Source organism: Ascaphus truei, chromosome 5 (genome assembly GCF_040206685.1).
Source record: "Ascaphus truei isolate aAscTru1 chromosome 5, aAscTru1.hap1, whole genome shotgun sequence".
NCBI lineage: Eukaryota > Metazoa > Chordata > Amphibia > Anura > Ascaphidae > Ascaphus > Ascaphus truei.
This window is the reverse complement of record NC_134487.1, coordinates 177,121,118-177,139,897: the sequence shown is the minus strand read 5'-3', so window position 1 is coordinate 177,139,897 and position 18,780 is coordinate 177,121,118. Positions and strand designations below refer to the sequence as shown.

General features: G+C 45.5%; 1 protein-coding gene across 1 annotated transcript in view; it reads right to left on the bottom strand.

Moving 5' to 3' along the window:
- The window catches only part of ANTXR1 (ANTXR cell adhesion molecule 1), a 184,732-nt gene that overhangs the window by 38,087 nt on the left and 127,865 nt on the right, over positions 1–18,780 (bottom strand). The window contains exons 15-16 of the mRNA XM_075601304.1: positions 8,808–8,903; positions 4,213–4,380 (exon numbers count right to left, since the gene is read on the bottom strand). Of these exons, the coding sequence (XP_075457419.1) occupies positions 4,213–4,380; positions 8,808–8,903 (264 nt within the window). The remainder of the gene's footprint in view (positions 1–4,212; positions 4,381–8,807; positions 8,904–18,780) is intronic.

Below are 18,780 nucleotides of genomic sequence, written 5' to 3'. Positions count from 1 at the left end.
ATCAGCATTTCCTGTTTCTCGAAGATTTTGGTACGTTAGATGATTTCCTTTTGGGTCTTCATCCAAGAATCTCCATAACATGTTGTGTCCACGTTTTCCAAGGAAGAGAGAGCACATTTGAGGCTCACATGATGCAAAGTCGGCTGCCAAGCTGCAGTCTGGAGGAGACGTGCACATGTCAACAAAGTGCAGCATGTGGTTCATATCAAACAGCAACATGTTGGAGATCTGAGTCATCCACGTCATGGGCATTACACTGAAGTTGTTTTCAAGAAATACCCTTCATGCTAATTCAGGCAAATTCATCTTTATCTCTTTAAGGGTCCTTTAAAATACTCAATTTTAAAAAGACATTTGTTGTTGATACTATCCCTTAAAAAGTAGTGTGCTTTCTGTACCTTTAGAGTGGGTTTCACCCATTGGAAGGCAGTTTTACACCAAATGGGTAAGACTGCCTTCCACTAAATGAAATGCATTTTTAGTCAACTGTATTCAGTCTCACTTATTGGAATGCAGTTCCACTCAATTGGATTAACTCACTCATTAGAAGGCAGTCTCACTCAACTTTATTGTCTCACTAATTAGAAGCAGTCTAACTAAATTGGATTAAGTCTGTCATTTGAAGGCAGTTTCACTCAACTGGATTGAGTCTCATTGGAAAGTAGTTTCGCCCAACTGTATTAAGTATCACTTATTGGAACGCAGTTTCAAACAATTGGATTGAATCTCAATGGAAGACAGTTTCACTCCAGTGGATTGGGACTCCTGACGAAGCACGTGGTTGCGAAACGCGTAGAGGTCACGTGAGGTCACCATACGCACTTGCTGTTTGGCTGGGGTAAAGGCTGATCCAGGTAGCTCTTGCTGTGTTGCCATCTCCGCCGCTGGTGCAGTCCGGACCCTTGGCATCAGAGAGCGGTTCCAGCTCGCGCTACTTGGGGTAAATGTTGTGTGTGCACAGAGTGCACTGTCTTGCTAGCATCTTGTCTGGCCACTTTTAGTGCTAGAGCAGCGGTCTAGGAACCGCTTGCTTTGAATGTGCTGTGGTCTGTTGTGGACCCCTATTTTTTAACCCTTGTGTGTGTTTTTTTAACATTATTGAATACATTTGCCATCATACACCCAGTAGGTGTGTTATCATTGGCATGCTCACATTCACTCACTTTATGTATGCACCTCTATATGAGTAGAGCACTGCTCTCTATATTTGGTCATTAACCCCCGGTGCGCTCTGTGCGCATTTCTGTTTTCATTTGAAAGGCGTTTCACTCAACTGTATTAAGTATCACTTCTTGGAAGGCAGTTTCACTCAATTGAATGAAGTCTCACTTATTGGAAAATAATTTCACTCAACTAGATTAAGTCTAACTCATTGGAAGGAAGTGTCGCCCATTTTTATAGTGCCGTCAACGTCTTTAAAAATCTCATGGTATTAAGTCAGAATGTTTTCCCATGTTCCTTTTTGGACGGAAAATCATTCAGTCTCATCAATTTGGGCCATCACATAATTACATTATTCTAGCTTGTACTTTTATGAACCACCTCTGGGTGGTGCTCATTAGCTTTACCCAACTGATGCCTTTTGTAGTACAGTCTGAATAACATATTAAAGATATCTGCAGTTCTTGACTTGTAGAGAATGTATGCCCCACAGTGTAATTCATTCTTCTAGAGGACATGATTACCTACACATGCTGAAAGCATTAACATTAAGCTCAGAGAATGACAATTGCTGTCCTTATAGGGTGAACATCAAGGGAACCTGTACATTAGAGTACAAAGACGCTCCTATTTCAAGCATTAATTTTTTCTCTATATATATTCTACCAGTGGAGGCAAAATACACTGCAGTAGTATATTGAAAAGCAAAAAAAAAAGTTATACTGTGCTTCAATGCATTGCTAACCCATTCACTTTCAGGGGCACATACATTATGTTGCTTGTCCTCTTGGTAGTCTCTTGATTTTGAAGACAGTGGGATGGGATATTGATGTGTATGGGATCAGCTGATGTGAGTAAGGAGGTGATCCTGACTTTCAGGGGCCATTCCATTAAATTCTATGGGGAAGGTGATGTTTATAAAAGGGTGATCTCGCTGAAATCTATTTGGAGGGTGCTATTAATAAGAGGGTGATCCCACTGAAATATATGGGGAGGATGATGTTTATAAAAATGTGATCTCGCTGAAATCTATTTGGAGGGTGCTATTAATAAGAGGGTGATCCCACTGAAATATATGGGGAGGGTGATGTTTATAAAAGGGTGATCTCGCTGAAATCTATTTGGAGGGTGCTATTAATAAGAGGGTGATCCCACTGAAATATATGGGGAGGGTGATGTTTATAAAAGGGTGATCTCGCTGAAATCTATTTGGAGGGTGCTATTAATAAGAGGGTGATCCCACTGAAATATATGGGGAGGGTGATGTTTATAAAAGGGTGATCTCGCTGAAATCTATTTGGAGGGTGCTATTAATAAGAGGGTGATCCCACTGAAATATATGGGGAGGGTGATGTTTACAAGAGCGTGATCCCGTTGAAATCTATGAAGAGGGTCATTTATAAAAAGGGTCATCCTATTGAGGTTTATGTGAACAACTAATGTTCATAAAAGGATGATCCTGATTCTATGGAGGCAACTGATATGCGTATGAAGGGTGGCCCTAACTTTTGAGAAGCAATCCTATGAAACCATATGGGTAACCTTATTGTTGCACTGTGCAACTGATGTGTGTAAGCAATTATTAGATACATTAATTATGCTTTACCCTCTACACTGCCAGAGTATATAAAGATTACACACAAGCCCGTACAAATCACCCAAATTATAAGTTTTCTCTGCATAGAAAATAATTCTAAAAACTGCGGTTCTGTTGCCGGGATGCTGCCGTTCTTAACCCTTTGACTGCATTTAACAAACATGTTTCATTTGCCGAACTAAATCTTTTCTACAAACATCCTTGGAAATTGTGCAACTCTTCTCACGAAAGGTTATGAAATGCAAATTCCTCTTTTTAATCAACGACCTATTTTTCTGGTTTCAAAAAAAGAAAAAGAAAAAAAGAACAGCTGAAGTTACTCAACAAAAATAAAGTTTAATTGCAAATCTTTTTTGTTTTTGCTATACTTTCCTAAACGGAATTGTCCTGAAAACAAAAAGGGCATAAGTAAGCCCAACACGTTTAGAGGTGATTTTAGTAATAAAGAACACTTATGAGCACATTCATATGTCTCAGACCTACCATACCACATATTGCATACAGTGCTTCCATTGCAGCTAGGGATTCTGGGTAGTGACATGCAAATGAGCAGTCACTGTGAGTGGAGAGCACTGAGCCATTTAACACCTGGATACCTGTTAGAGGTGTCAATCTTTCAGATGCTCAAACCAGTACAACCAGAGCAGTGCTGCTTACTCTCTTTAACACCTTCACTGCCAGATGTGTTGCAGGTCTCTCTGGTACCGAATGGGATGTGTTTTTTTTCCGAGGAGAGAACACAAGCTTTGCATTTATTACCCTTATACTTGCTAAATCTTCACTGAGTCTACTAACTGTTGCCAGATGCCCCATATTTGAGTGGAGTAAGCGGAGTGCTAACGGGCTCTTATTTTTCTCCTAATGGATAGTTTTATTCCCACCCACAGAAGGTTGTGAAATAGTAAGCAGAATAACCAATTCCTGAGAACTCAATAGCTGCTGTGTGCCATGACCTTAAAATAGCTTGCATCAACCCTAAACAAGCTGCTTGGCCTTAACTATGAAGAAAGAAAACACCAAACACAGTACAGGCGCTCATTTCAAACCTGTTACGCACACCTCTCCCGGGATCTAAAACATCCCACAGGGGTTAAGATATAGTCCTTACTAGGTCCACAGTGGCCAGATGGCAGTGGCATGGTTAATGGATTAAATGGAACTTGAGGCCTTTTCCTTTAACTAAAAGTGAGCAAGTTTAAGCATCATTTTTTTAATATAAATGCTTAATGTCCTCATTGTTATCAAAGGATTCAGGGGGCTTCCACAGTCTGTATCTGATCTTGTTAATTGGTAAATAGTTTTTGTTTTCTATATAGTAATTATGACTCCATCATTAGTCTCTTGCATGAATATTCCTTGGTCATAATGGTGGCATATGGCTCGATGCAAAAGCTCTGTACTGTCCACATTGTACCTACTGTGAAATAACCCAACAGGTCCATGTATAAACCCACCTTGATTGGGGAGTACCACTTCCTCGGAGAGTTTGACCTCCCCATGCTGTTGTTGAGAATCTTCGGTGATGGAAATTCATATTCCTGCTCTGGCATCTTCACCTTTGCGTTCTTTGCTTTTTCTAGTTTAGCACCTTCTTCTGTGGACCCTTTTTCTCCCCAGCGGACCTGAGACCAAGGAGAAGAGACCAACGTTTATCCCAGAATCCCTTGAGACCTCCTCGGGAAAGGTCTCTCTTGTTCTGTGATGGAATTCTGGCACACAGGGTTTTTATGTAAGTTAAACCGGGCAGACACTTAGAAACAAAACTTGAATTTCCATTTGTTGCATAAATATAACCATTTGGGGGGATATTTATCAAGGTGTCCCTTACCTCAATGTATTATCCTCTTTGCTTCACTTAGGTCTCCATATGCGTCAACTCGTGGTTTGCAAGTTAGGAAGGAGTTGTATTACGCACACAGATGTAGGCAATGTTATTGAACCGGCTAGCTCTTTCCTGCAGCTGAAACCACGCAGTAGCCCTGCCTCCTTCTCGTGTGCTGCTGATTGAAATCAATAGCCGCTTCCCACTGGTGCATTGTGTATGCCCTGCTGCAGCATGCCAGTTGTTGCAATAGCGTTGGCTACATCTGTATCAGACTGTGTGCCTCCCAGCAACACTTGTCCTTCCTGAGATGCAAACATGTGCCAAGTTTAGGGTACCATCACTTTTTGGCTTCTAACAAACTGCACCAGATGGAAGGAACAGTTTCTTGCATTTGACACAACTGTGCTGCAAAAAGCATCCAAACACACTTTCTTTGCTCCCAAATGGTCTTGGAACACAGGAAGAGTAAGGAGACATGCATAATCTGAAAACTTGTATTTTTCTGTCTTCAGTCCTTATGACATGCGTATACACTTTTTACCACTTTTATCCTACCACCTTTTTTCTACCGCTGTCTGGTTTGCACCTACTAGCAGCTTCATAGTGCAGACATGAGACAAACTAAAACCGACAAAATTGAAGAAACACCTAATTGTGAAATTCTGTCTACACTGGACTTTATTCCTTTGTCTTACAGAACATATATTTAAAACCAGAAACAGAACATGAAACACAGACAGAGCTCAGTGCTAAATCCATTGACACAAATACACGGTACAGTGTCTATATATATATATAGGCACAATAGTGCTACTGAGCATGGCAATATATATTTAATATATATATTAAATACTCTTGAGACGTGGACTGCCTTGGAGGGGCTCAAGGGCTTACGACACTTTGGCCAAAGAGTTAAACTAAAAGACCATTTTATTCAAAAGAAATCAAGCACACAGGCATACCATGAATAGAATTATGAATACAAAATTATTAATATAAGGATAAAAACAAGGGGAGAAAAATGATAAAAGAGGAGGGGGACTCACAACTGACAATACATATATTCCATGAGGCAAAGGCACATCATTGGGTCAAGAAAATCACCAATGTCTGATAATATAAACAGCCAAAATGTATGGAAACACAAAAAGTGGTAACTCTGTAAAAGGCACTCTTCTGTATAGTAACACAAACTGCAGACCTGTGTACTAAAAATAGAGATAAGCCTATGGTATCGCAATAAATGCAAATAAAGACAATGTTGCCTAAAATAATATCAGGGAATAGGTTGAGAGCATTGTATCACAACAGTGGAGAATGTTGATACATCACCAAAATAGTGTAGATGTTGTGACCCAAAAATGAGTAACTAGAGCCTTCTGTACTGGAAAAAGGCAGAGGTCCCCCTCCACAGACTCCCACTCCAAATATACATTTTGCCTGTTTATATTATCAGACATTGGTGATTTTCTTGACCCAATTATGTGCCTTTGCCTTGTGTAATATATGTATTGTCAGTTGTGAGTCCCCCTCATCTTTTATATTTTTCTACCCTTGTTTTAATCCTTATATCAATAAATTTTGTATTCATAATTCTATTCATGGTATGCCTGTGTGCTTTACTATAAGGATACTTTCTTGTTGCGTTATGCATATATATATATTGTGGTTATTTTGGGGGTTCAATATGAGCTTATAGGGGTTCTGTATGTCTTACAGAACATACCCAATTAATATATCTGCATCTCATGCACAGGTCCCCAAACTTGCTTTTTTCACCCCATTGTCGTGTCACACTGTGGTTAAGCTGTAGACAAGGATTATGGGTAGTGACATTCAATTGAGGACACACAGTTCTTATCACATTTAGCTTCCTTTTTTTTTGTACATGGTTTCCTTAGTGCTTGTGTCTGCTGCGTTGCAGAGGTTGCACAGCTAAACCAGCGGCCTTATTATTGAATTATCAGTCACTAATTCTGCTTTATGACCTCGTGGCTTGTGACGGTAGGGGAGTAACCAGGCTCTCAAATAAAGGTTTAAGCCCATTTGGTTACCCCTAATCCGTAATAAGGATTCAAGAAGAGTCAGCCCTTGAGCTCAGTACTGTGTTTTATTACAGAGCAGCCAGATTGTTTCAATACCAGAAAATGCTCACAGGTTATTTTCCAGTAATAAGTTAGATTCAGGGCCGCCGGCCAGGGGGGAGAGCCAGGACAAGTGTCCCCGGCTGGCAGCTCTGGGGGTCCGGCCAATAGTCAGGTCCAACGTCTGTGTTGGGCCACCGGGGGCCTCTGTTTGCAGCAAGGCCCCAACTTTCCTCAGCTGTGAAGCCCTCTCTCGCCAAATATCATGCTCCCCCAGTGCACCTGGAAGTCAGACCCAACTTCTTCATCTGGCCATGGGGCCCCAACTCCCCTTTGCCATGGGGCCCTTCATCAGCGCAGGACCCCCCCCCCATGTAAAATTATTGGGGAGGGGTGGAGAGGGCTGAGTGAGTGAGAGAGGGTTGATTGAGTGAGAGAGGGCTTAGTGATTGAGAGGGGTGAGTGAGAGAGGACTTAGTGATTGAGAGAGGTGTGGGTGAGTGAGGGGTGAGTGAGTTAAGGGTGAATTAGTGAGGGAAGTTTGAGTGAGTAAGAGAGAGGGGGTGAGGAAGAGAGAGGGGTGATAGAAAGATGGGGGAGTGAAAGAAAAAAGGGGTGAGAGAGAGGTTGAGTGAGTGAGAGAAAATGGGTGTGAGTGAGAGAAAGAGGGGGGTGGGTGAGAGAGAGGGTGAGTGAGAGGGGGGTGTGAGAGACTAGAGAGAGAGGAGTGATAGAATGGTGAGTATGTGAGAGAAGGGGGACAGGTGAGAGAGTGATGGGTGGAGTGTAAGATGGGGGAGCACAAGAGAAAGTTAAGGGGGACTCGCAGGTTCGCTGATAGGGGGTTTGGTGCCAGGTGGAGACTCTAGACCTGGGCACCAGGAAAGCTGTCCCTGGTTAGGTTAATATGTTGATTTCAAGCAGAAAGTCCCATGTGGACAGAAATGGAAGGACAGTGCCCTTATTCAATATGCTGTGATGTCAACTTCCCTATGCCGGAATATATGTTAGTCCTATTCATTTGAATAGAGCTGAACTCTTCTCCAGCACATGGAAGACGTTTTCAGTGCATATTGAATAGGGGCCTGTGTTGTGTACATGTGGGAGAGGGACTTTGTATCAGGTCAAATGAGGTTGTGCTCTGGGGCAAAATAATTGCACCAAATGCCTCTTGGCTATTGCCTCGTGGATGGCACTCTGCCGCTTTAACGTTAATATGACTAAAACCGAGCTCTTCATATGTCCTTTTCTCGTTCTCGTTTCTACGTTCAAGACTCTCCACTCATCTGCACCTCCCGACATATCAGCTTTGATCTCTCGTTATGCCCCTGCTTCTCTCCTGCATTCTACCTATAACGGTCTCCTTTCCACCCTTTTCACGTCTACTTTCTCTCTCGTCTTAAACCCTTTTCCCTCAGTGCCCCTTACCAGTGAAACTCCCTCACACTCGATATACACCAAGCACCTTCTCTCCCCACCTTTAAGACAAACGTAAAAACTCACCTTTTATATGAAAAATTTTAATAGCCTAGACCAGGGGTGCGCACACTGGAGGGCGCACCCACCGTAGGGGGCGCTAGATTTTCTGGGGGGATCGTGGCAGTTATAGAGGTCCTGCGCTCTCCCCTGAGGCATTTAAATTAAATGCCGGGGGATTGCGCGAGGCCTCTATAACACACTTACCTTCCCTTCCAGCGACACGTCATCATGGTAACCCAGTGTCAAATGGCGCAGCGGGGTCACGTTACCATGGAAACGTGACATCACATGACCCCGCGTGTCATTTGACGCCGGGGCTGAGCTGGAGGGGGGTGGGGGGGCACAGAGGAGAGCAGGACAGGGTGCGCACAGGGAAAAGTTTGCGCACCCCTGTCCTACTGTTCCATACAATATTTTCATACATATTATAGATACATTTTCATTATATGTGCTATTATGATTTTTACATGGAATTTGACAGTACACACGCATATACATATGTACTGTCTTGATAATTCTTTAAAGCGCTGTGTACAATGGTGGCGCTATTTATATATATAAAATAATAAAATATATAATATATATAATACATTTAATAAATGCTTTCTACGCTATAACATCACAGTGGTATATTTCCAACCAGATCAGGACAGCTATTTACCTCCATCCTTTTAATGCCCCCAACGCCTCTGCCCCCATAGTATGAAGCATCCACCGTGGGCCATTTCTTTTTGGGAAGGCCGTCATCCTCGTCCTCCTGTACACGACAAGACAGATGGTTACAGGACCCAGTTGGGGATGTGGAAGAAATCTCAGGGGAGGAGCATCAACATAGCAGAAGTGCAAAAAGAAAGTTGTTTTGACGCTTTCATTATTTTTCTGTAATTTAAAACTTTTCGTACCATTTCAAAAGCGATTTCAAAAATGAAGATTTTTTTTCAGTCTTGGGATCTTCCACTCAAATGGTGAAGCCAAAACAAATATCACAAAATATCATGGGCTCTATATATCAAAGGCAACATTTAGGCGCAAAGTTGTTATTTTGTAGCAACACGAGCTGTAATATACCTGTCAGGCGGCCTCTATATATTAATATAAGCGGCGCCATTTTGTGGTATATCCACGTCTGCCTGCGATGAGGTGAGGGATTTATGGAGAGTGGGCGGAGTTAGGCTGGAGTTACATTATTGGTGCAGGTCTTATGTTGTGGAAACGTGCAGCTTCAGTTGCTTTTCTTGATGTTTTTCTGCATTAGTTTTCGACGTCACCTTAAATAAAGGTGCCGCAAGTCCTTTTTATCGTCGAATACTAGAGCAGCAAGCGCCAAATGCTGCAACTGTACAACGTAATAAATCGGTCGAGTTTTAGACAGAAAGAAATGCAAATTGTTTTACTCAAAAGTCTCACTGCATAGCTCTTTTTTGATACATTAACACCAAAGTATCTGTGAAGGGGTTAACGCAGTGGTAGTCAACATGATATATCGCAAGGGCTGCACGTTAACCACATTACATATACTGTATATGGTGCACAGACATAGAGACATTGAAGCCATGGGTGTGAGCTTTGCCCCTCCAGTCAGCTTCGTAATGCCGGCACACTGATGATTACTGTCACTCTCCTCTCCTTACACTTGGAGCTAGTGAGGAGCACGGTCATTAGGCTGCGTCCATGCTTAGTGCAACCACGCATGTGGCACAAACAAATGGGCGTGCCCCAATGAGGACGGCCATAGAGCACGCGTCCTCTGCCATGCCTCCCCATCATGTCTCCCTATAGGCCACAAATTGCCTCTGCTGCAGACGCGCGCGACAAAACGTGCTCCGCCGCGTGCGCGCGTGCTTAGCATGGCCTCGGCCTTAGGTTTGGTCCCAAATGGCTACTGCAGCGCTCGATATGGCGGGCGCTGCGGGGACAAGAGCCGCCTCTCAATAGGGCCGGGCCCGCTGCGAGGGGGGGCCGCCGCTCTGCGTGGTGCGTTTTTCAGACTCGCATTAAAAGTGTGATTAGACCTAGTGACGGAGCGCTAGGCCACGCCCCCGGCGGTCCAGCCAATGAGGGCGAACCTGCCGGGGGACGTCATGGCCGCGCCCCCCTGTCTTTCCCCCTGCAGCTCACTGCAGACCAGGGAACTCGGCTGCATGCGCCGCCAGCCTCGCAGGAGCACGTGCAGCGCAGGCAGTGGGGCCGTAGCCTTAGGCAGCACAAGGCGTGGGAAGAAGCTACAAGCCACACCAGCAACATCTTCATTTCCTCTGCACTTTGGAGATAGGAAGAGCGGACTACTAGGGTAGAAAGCGGTTGAGGGCAGCAGATGAACTCCCTGAGGGCTGCTTGTTGCAGTTAAGGTAATGCTACATTTCACAATACTTTTTAATTCTGGTCGCATATCATCAAAAACAGGCCGGATAAAAACAATGACAAAAGAAAACCTAAATACTAGGTACATTCTATTCCACTAATTAATAAACTTCAGAGCCATGTCCTGATATGTTCACTTGTAAAATGACTCCTCCTGACAGGTCTTGCACAATCAGGACATGTTCAGAGTGCAAACTCTGTCTCACAATCGCTGTAATGTTTTAACAAAGCCATCCCTGCCAAGTCTCACTCAGTATGTGAGTCTGCCTCAATGGAAGGCAGACTCACACATTAAAAGGCAGTCGGGGGGGAAATGATATGGTAAAACCATTGTCTGACATGTGTTTTCAGGAATCATATCTGTGTCTGTCCAGTCTGCTAGGGATACACCTTCCAGTATCAACAAAAGAGAAGGCATGGGAGTAAGAATATGTGGAGATATAGACACAGATAACAGGTTACAAGGAATTGATAGCCAAGACAGAAAATAAAGGTGAAAGCAATGATGAAGAAAACGAAAAGAAGCAGGTCCCTAAGTCTTTCGGAAACTAGGAGGGACATTTATAGGGGCCTATTCAGGTAGCTCAGAGAAGCTGGCTGCCATATTGATCGGGTTGGCATGTTCCTACCTCACGGTATAATATTTGTGTTATCATGGCATTCAGAAAGAGTTATCCCAAGCCAGATACCGTTAGGTACAGTAGGAAAATGCCATACCGATCGACTTAGCAGTTTTTTTTTAAAGATCTGCCTTTGTGTCTCCATGTATATTATCCCTCCAGTCTGCAAGAGCTGTGCAGAGAGGTGCACTTGTATACAGTTGCTTTACTCCTCCTCCTTTCCCTATGCACATTATTAAGGATATATTATTGGTACTCTGTACACTTGGTAAAGGAGTTTGTGGACTTTATTGTAGTCCATAGTCCTTTTATATCTATTAGACCCCAGCATTTACAACAGTGCTGATAATTGGATCTATTCTGCGTCGTTTTTCAATTTCAATACCATTTATTTTAACTATTTTGTAAATAAAGTTTTTCAACTACTATCGATAATCACGCAGCAGGGAGGAGTGCCTGCAACTGGGTTTACTTTTCTAGATTAGTTATATCTAAAACCCTAGCCCAGAGGAGAACCGCCACCCAATCCGCACACTCTGAAGCTGAGCGCGGGTGTCTCACTCAGTGTACTATTAGTGCAATACAATAAAACAAAACTCTATAGGCATTTAATTCATTGACTGGCACTGAGATCATCTATGCCACAGTGATAATATGACACAATGACCATACGGGTCACAGATAGTCACATTGGCAAGCAATGGCCACCCAACAACCCTCCCCCCAAACACACATTGTAACAGGCAAAAGGCCTATTATTCATATCTGGACAATAGCGCATTTACCCATTAAAAATAAAATATTAGCAGCATACAGTAAATAAAATGTACACTTACTCCTGCCAGGATGAAGGCCGTCCTGATCTTTGGCCTGGTCCTCCATGTCTTCAGTGGGCAGCAACCGTAAAATAAAGTAGCTACTGGCCAGTAACCCCTTAATTATCTAAGCAATTATTAACCGCTATGGTAATTGATGGGGTTAACTCCCCCCGCTACCCACCCAGGAGGCCTAATCACCCTCTCTGGGACAACTATCCCCATCCCCCACCCCCTTTACCCCCATCACCACACATACAAATGGGAGAAAGTACCAGTAGCCAAATATGGCGAATAGCACTTTTGCCCATTTGTTTTTATTTTCATTATAGCAAAAGAGGAGAAGAATTCCAGATAAGAAAGCACTCAGGTACCCCCAAACGTTTGTGCCTGTAGGTGGGTAGTGAGTAAGTTAATACTTCGTCATTTTATTGGTAATTCTATAAAATATAGGTGATAGATTCGAACATATAATGGTGAATTTTATTAAAAAAATGTCAGGGGCCTGCTGACCTACTGATCATATTTTATATGTATAGTAGGGAAGTAAGGTTCCAACTATAACAAGGCAGAGTGGACACTATAGACCTGTGTGTGAGGTGATTACTTTTTTGTGTGCCGTTGTTAAGTAGCTTAACTTAATCGCTTGAAGACTGGTACATTGTAGTGTAGGAATATGGATACTAGATCAGGTGCAATGTATCATTAGAGGGAAGGGATACTGTTGTATCCTAGTGGTATCTCATTGGCTGTTCGTAGTAGTTACTGTTACAAAATCCAGTAAGCAGTTATCACAACCTCTAGGCACTTTACAGTGGTGTTGGAAATAATAAGTACTGTATTGTTATTGTGTGCCACGGATGGTGCACTAGCAACCTTGTATATGTTATTATGTCTCTATGTATAAAGAGCTCTTTTATATTACCATCTAAGACGGCAGGCTCGAGATTATCAACAAATCAGTGCTCAAGATGTATGCTCGTCGGTACACAAACCACCCACTCTGGGTTTTTTTGGTGCTAGTTATTGTTACAGACTCAAAGGAGCAGTTGGATAGCCTCTGAAACCTTTCACATTAGTAGTCCTAGTAATAGGTATATAGTATTGTGTAACGCGTGAGTTGGATTTCACTGCCGATAGGGTATAATCAGGGGTCTGAAACCTCTCAAAGAAGAAATGCCATTTTATATAAAAAAATTATTTCTCCAAAATATTCCGAGAGCCGCAACACAAGCATGAATATTACACCCCCACAAACACATACTGTACACACACTAAAAGGTATATACTGTATAAGCATTAACGCACAACAAACTTACTTTTTATTTTCCCTAATTCTGATTAAAGTATGTGGGGGAATAAAATGCATCTCACAATAATAAGACCCCTTATTTTGTGTAAAACAGTTTGTCATTTACAAATACACAATCTCATACACTTCTCCCCCCCCAAAAAACACCTACACGACCCCCCCCCAAATACACACACACATTGATTTCTCTCTCCCCTGCTCCCTCTCTCCTCACCTCATCCGTTCTCTTCCCCTTCTCACCATCCCAGACACACACAGACATCCTCCCTCTTTCTCCCCAGTCTGTGTCTCTATCCCGCACAGGTAGCTTTTGTCTCAAGGAGGGGCTGTGCCCCCAAAATGTTACTGCAGCTCTTCCTATTACTAGGCAATACAACTTAGAAAATGTTTGCATTACTACTTATATGCCTCCATCCTTTTCCCAATACATCTCTCCCCCCAGGTTTGTATATCTCTCTCGCTCCACCCAGGTCTGTCTCTCTTTTACTCCCCATTAGGTCTCTCTCTGTGTGTCCCTCTGTGTGTCTCTCTCTCTCTCTGTGTGTCTCTCTCACTGTGTGTCTCTCTCTCTCTCTCTCTGTGTCTCTCTCTCTCTGTGTGTCTCTCTCTCTCTCTCTCTGTGTCTCTCTCTCTCTGTGTGTCTCTCTCTCTCTCTCTCTCTGTGTGTCTCTCTCTCTCTCTCTCTTTCTGTGTCTCTCTCTCTCTCTGTGTGTCTCTCTCTCTGTGTCTCTCTCTCTGTGTCTCTCTCTCTGTGTCTCTCTCTCTGTGTCTCTCTCTCTGTGTCTCTCTCTGTGTGTCTCTCTCTGTGTGTCTCTCTCTGTGTCTCTCTCTCTCTCTCTCTCTCTCTGTCTCTCTCTCGTCTCTCTCTCGTCTCTCTCTCCCAGCATTGTCTCTATCCTCCCAGGTATGTGTCTGTCTCTCTCCCCAGGTCTGTTTCTGTCTCTCTTCCCAGGTCTGTGTCTGTCTCTCTCCCCAGGTCTGTGTCTGTCTCTCTCCCCAGGTCTGTGTCTGTCTCTCTCCCCAGGTCTGTGTCTGTCTCTCTCCCCAGGTCTGTGTCTGTCTCTCACCCCAGGTCTCTGTCTGTCTCTCACCCCAGGTCTGTGTGTGTCTCTCTCCCAGCATTGTCTCTCTCTCCCAGCATTTTGTCCCTCTCTCACTGTGTCTCTTCAGACCCTACCGGTCACTGGAGCAGGGGGGGGTCCATCTTTGGCCCTGATAGCAGACACCAGAAGTTCTCACTGACTTCTGGGTCTTACTGAAAGGCTCCTCTGCTGCTAACCCTGCCCCCACCCTCTGCTGCCAGGCCAATCATCTCCTCTAGTGAAAATCTGTCAAGCGCTTCTGTGTGAGGCAGGTCTGAGAATGTCAGACACTGGGGTAGGCATAAGGGAGCTGAATAAAGTCCTAATTCCACCGGTGCAGGGGGAAAGGTTAACCTCACCTGCTCCTCCGGTTGTGGGACCGCTCTCCTTGTCTCCTCCTGCGTGCTGCCGCCGAGATGCAAGTCAGGGAAAGGATGGAAGTGCGGCGCAACTGCGCATGTCTGAAAGAGGCTCCCGGATGTCTTGTTCCAAAAAAAACTTTATTGACACACACCAGGGCTACACCAGCATCTCCCCCTCAACGCGTTTCACCCTTACGCTACCAAGACGAAGCCCTCTGCGTAAGGGTGAAACGCGTTGAGGGGGAGATGCTGGTGTAGCCCTGGTGTGTGTCAATAAAGTTTTTTTTGGAACAAGACATCCGGGAGCCTCTTTCAGACATGCGCAGTTGCGCCGCACTTCCAACCTTTCCCAATCATCTCCTCTGCTGCTAACCCTGCCCCCACCCTCTGCTGCCAGGCCAATCATCTCCTCTGCTGCTGACCCTGCCCCCACCCTCTGCTGCCAGGCCAATCATCTCCTCTGCTGCTAACCCTGCCCCCACCCTCTGCTGCCAGGCCAATCATCTCCTCTGCTGCTGACCCTGCCCCCACCCTCTGCTGCCAGGCCAATCATCTCCTCTGCTGCTGACCCTGCCCCCACCCTCTGCTGCCAGGCCAATCATCTCCTCTGCTGCTGACCCTGCCCCCACCCTCTGCTGCCAGGCCAATCATCTCCTCTGCTGCTGACCCTGCCCCCACCCTCTGCTGCCAGGCCAATCATCTCCTCTGCTGCTGACCCTGCCCCCACCCTCTGCTGCCAGGCCAATCATCTCCTCTGCTGCTGACCCTGCCCCCACCCTCTGCTGCCAGGCCAATCATCTCCTCTGCTGCTGATCCTGCCCCCACCCTCTGCTGCCAGGCCAATAATCTCCTCTGCTGCTGACCCTGCCCCCACCCTCTGCTGCCAGGCCAATCATCTCCTCTGCTGCTGACCCTGCCCCCACCCTCTGCTGCCAGGCCAATCATCTCCTCTGCTGCTGACCCTGCCCCCACCCTCTGCTGCCAGGCCAATCATCTCCTCTGCTGCTGACCCTGCCCCCACCCTCTGCTGCCAGGCCAATCATCTCCTCTGCTGCTGACCCTGCCCCCACCCTCTGCTGCCAGGCCAATCATCTCCTCTGCTGCTGACCCTGCCCCCACCCTCTGCTGCCAGGCCAATCATCTCCTCTGCTGCTGACCCTGCACGCATCATTCTCTGTTGCTGTGCTGCTGCTGCCAGGCACCTCCTCTGCTCTCCTCCCAGGCAGCAGCTGGGGATTGGCAACCTGCAGAGAGCCGCAAGAAGGAGCGGAAAGAGCCACATGCACCGGGAGCTACAGGTTGCTGACCCCCAGTATAGATGGTTACATAACATGTATATGGAGCTCTTTTGAATTGTCTTTTCAGTGCGCAGCCTCATTGTTTAAACTGGATAAGTGCTCACAGTATGCGCTCAAACATTGCGATAGCTGTGCTCTTATAAGGTATATGTCAAGTGGGAGACCCCAGAAGCAAAAGAAGTTAAAAAATGGCGAAGTTTATAAATTGCACTTAATCAGACGCATCTAGGCTATGCCCTAAGCATGGTGACATGGACCACTTCCTCAATAGCGCCCACTAGTATGATGTCATCTGTGATTGTGCTATGTGCCGTCTTTACTTTTACTTTATCCATTATCCATTTTTGCTAATTTAATTGCCCTGTTCAAACTTTTGTTACATTCCTTGTAATCCTAATATGATGCCTCGGTCCCTTACCCAAAAGAGTAACTGTGAGACTCTTAGAAGAGTAGAAACCTATATCTAAGGAAAGCCTCCCTCTGTGAGCATCCCAGGGGAGTATAAGATGACACCCTTCTCCTGTGAGCATCCCAGGGGAGTATAAGATGACACCCTTCTCCTGTGAACATCCCAGGGAAGTATAAGATGACACCCTTCTCCTGTGAGCATCCCAGGGAAGTATAAGATGACACCCTTCTCCTGTGAGCATCCCAGGGGAGTATAAGATGACACCCTTCTCCTGTGAGCATCCCAGGGGAGTATAAGATGACACCCTTCTCCTGTGAGCATCCCAGGGGAGTATAAGATGACACCCTTCTCCTGTGAGCATCCCAGGGGAGTATAAGATGACACCCTTCTCCTGTGAACATCCCAGGGGAGTATAAGATGACACCCTTCTCCTGTGAGCATCCCAGGGAAGTATAAGATGACACCCTTCTCCTGTGAACATCCCAGGGAAGTATAAGATGACACCCTTCTCCTGTGAGCATCCCAGGGGAGTATAAGATGACACCCTTCTCCTGTGAGCATCCCAGGGGAGTATAAGATGACACCCTTCTCCTGTGAGCATCCCAGGGGAGTATAAGATGACACCCTTCTCCTGTGAGCATCCCAGGGAAGTATAAGATGACACCCTTCTCCTGTGAGCATCCCAGGGGAGTATAAGATGACACCCTTCTCCTGTGAGCATCCCAGGGGAGTATAAGATGACACCCTTCTCCTGTGAGCATCCCAGGGGAGTATAAGATGACACCCTTCTCATGTGAGCATCCCAGGGGAGTATAAGATGACACCCTTCTCCTGTGAGCATCCCAGGGGAGTATAAGATGACACCCTTCTCCTGTGAGCATCCCAGGGGAGTATAAGATGACACCCTTCTCCTGTGAGCATCCCAGGGGAGTATAAGATGACACCCTTCTCCTGTGAGCCTCCCAGGGGAGTATAAGATGACGCCCTTCTCCTGTGAGCATCCCAGGGAAGTATAAGATGACACCCTTCTCCTGTGAGCATCCCAGGGGAGTATAAGATGACACCCTTCTCCTGTGAGCATCCCAGGGGAGTATAAGATGACACCCTTCTCCTGTGAACATCCCAGGGGAGTATAAGATGACACCCTTCTCCTGTGAACATCCCAGGGGAGTATAAGATGACACCCTTCTCCTGTGAGCATCCCAGGGGAGTATAAGATGACACCCTTCTCCTGTGAGCATCCCAGGGGAGTATAAGATGACACCCTTCTCCTGTGAACATCCCAGGGGAGTATAAGATGACACCCTTCTCCTGTGAGCATCCCAGGGGAGTATAAGATGACACCCTTCTCCTGTGAACATCCCAGGGGAGTATAAGATGACACCCTTCTCCTGTGAACATCCCAGGGAAGTATAAAATGACACCCTTCTCCTGTGAACATCCCAGGGGAGTATAAGATGACACCCTTCTCCTGTGAACATCCCAGGGGAGTATAAGATGACACCCTTCTCCTGTGAACATCCCAGGGAAGTATAAAATGACACCCTTCTCCTGTGAACATCCCAGGGGAGTATAAGATGACACCCTTCTCCTGTGAGCATCCCAGGGAAGTATAAGATGACACCCTTCTCCTGTGAGCATCCCAGGGAAGTATAAAATGACACCCTTCTCCTGTGAACATCCCAGGGGAGTATAAGATGACACCCTTCTCCTGTGAACATCCCTGGGGAGTATAAGATGACACCCTTCTCCTGTGAACATCCCTGGGGAGTATAAGATGACACCCTTCTCCTGTGAACATCCCAGGGAAGTATAAGATGACACCCTTCTCCTGTGAACATCCCAGGGAAGTATAAAATGACACCCTTCTCCTGTGAACATCCCAGGGGAGTATAAGATGACACCCTTCTCCTGTGAACATCCCAGGGGAGTATAAGATGACACCCTTCTCCTGTGAACATCCCAGGGAAGTATAAAATGACACCCTTCTCCTGTGAGCATCCCAGGGGAGTGTAAGATGACACCCTTCTCCTGTGAACATCCCAGGGAAGTATAAGATGACACCCTTCTCCTGTGAACATCCCAGGGGAGTGTAAGGTAGGGCCCAACAGAACGGGAACCCCTCTGCTATTCTAGCACTGAAGCGCTACCCAAAAGTGGATGGTCAGAGTAAGTTACATAATCTAAGGTATCACTGAGCAAAGATCTAAAGGGGTAGCACAAGCCGGGACCAAGAAGATATAGAGAAAGTGAGCACCATGTGAAATAAGTTATCTATATTCAAGCAACTACTTCAATTGTTATAAGACTGTGCCTTCCCAGGACTGGAGCAATGAACCTGGGGAAGTTGTGTTTCTAAGAACCTGCTAATAAAT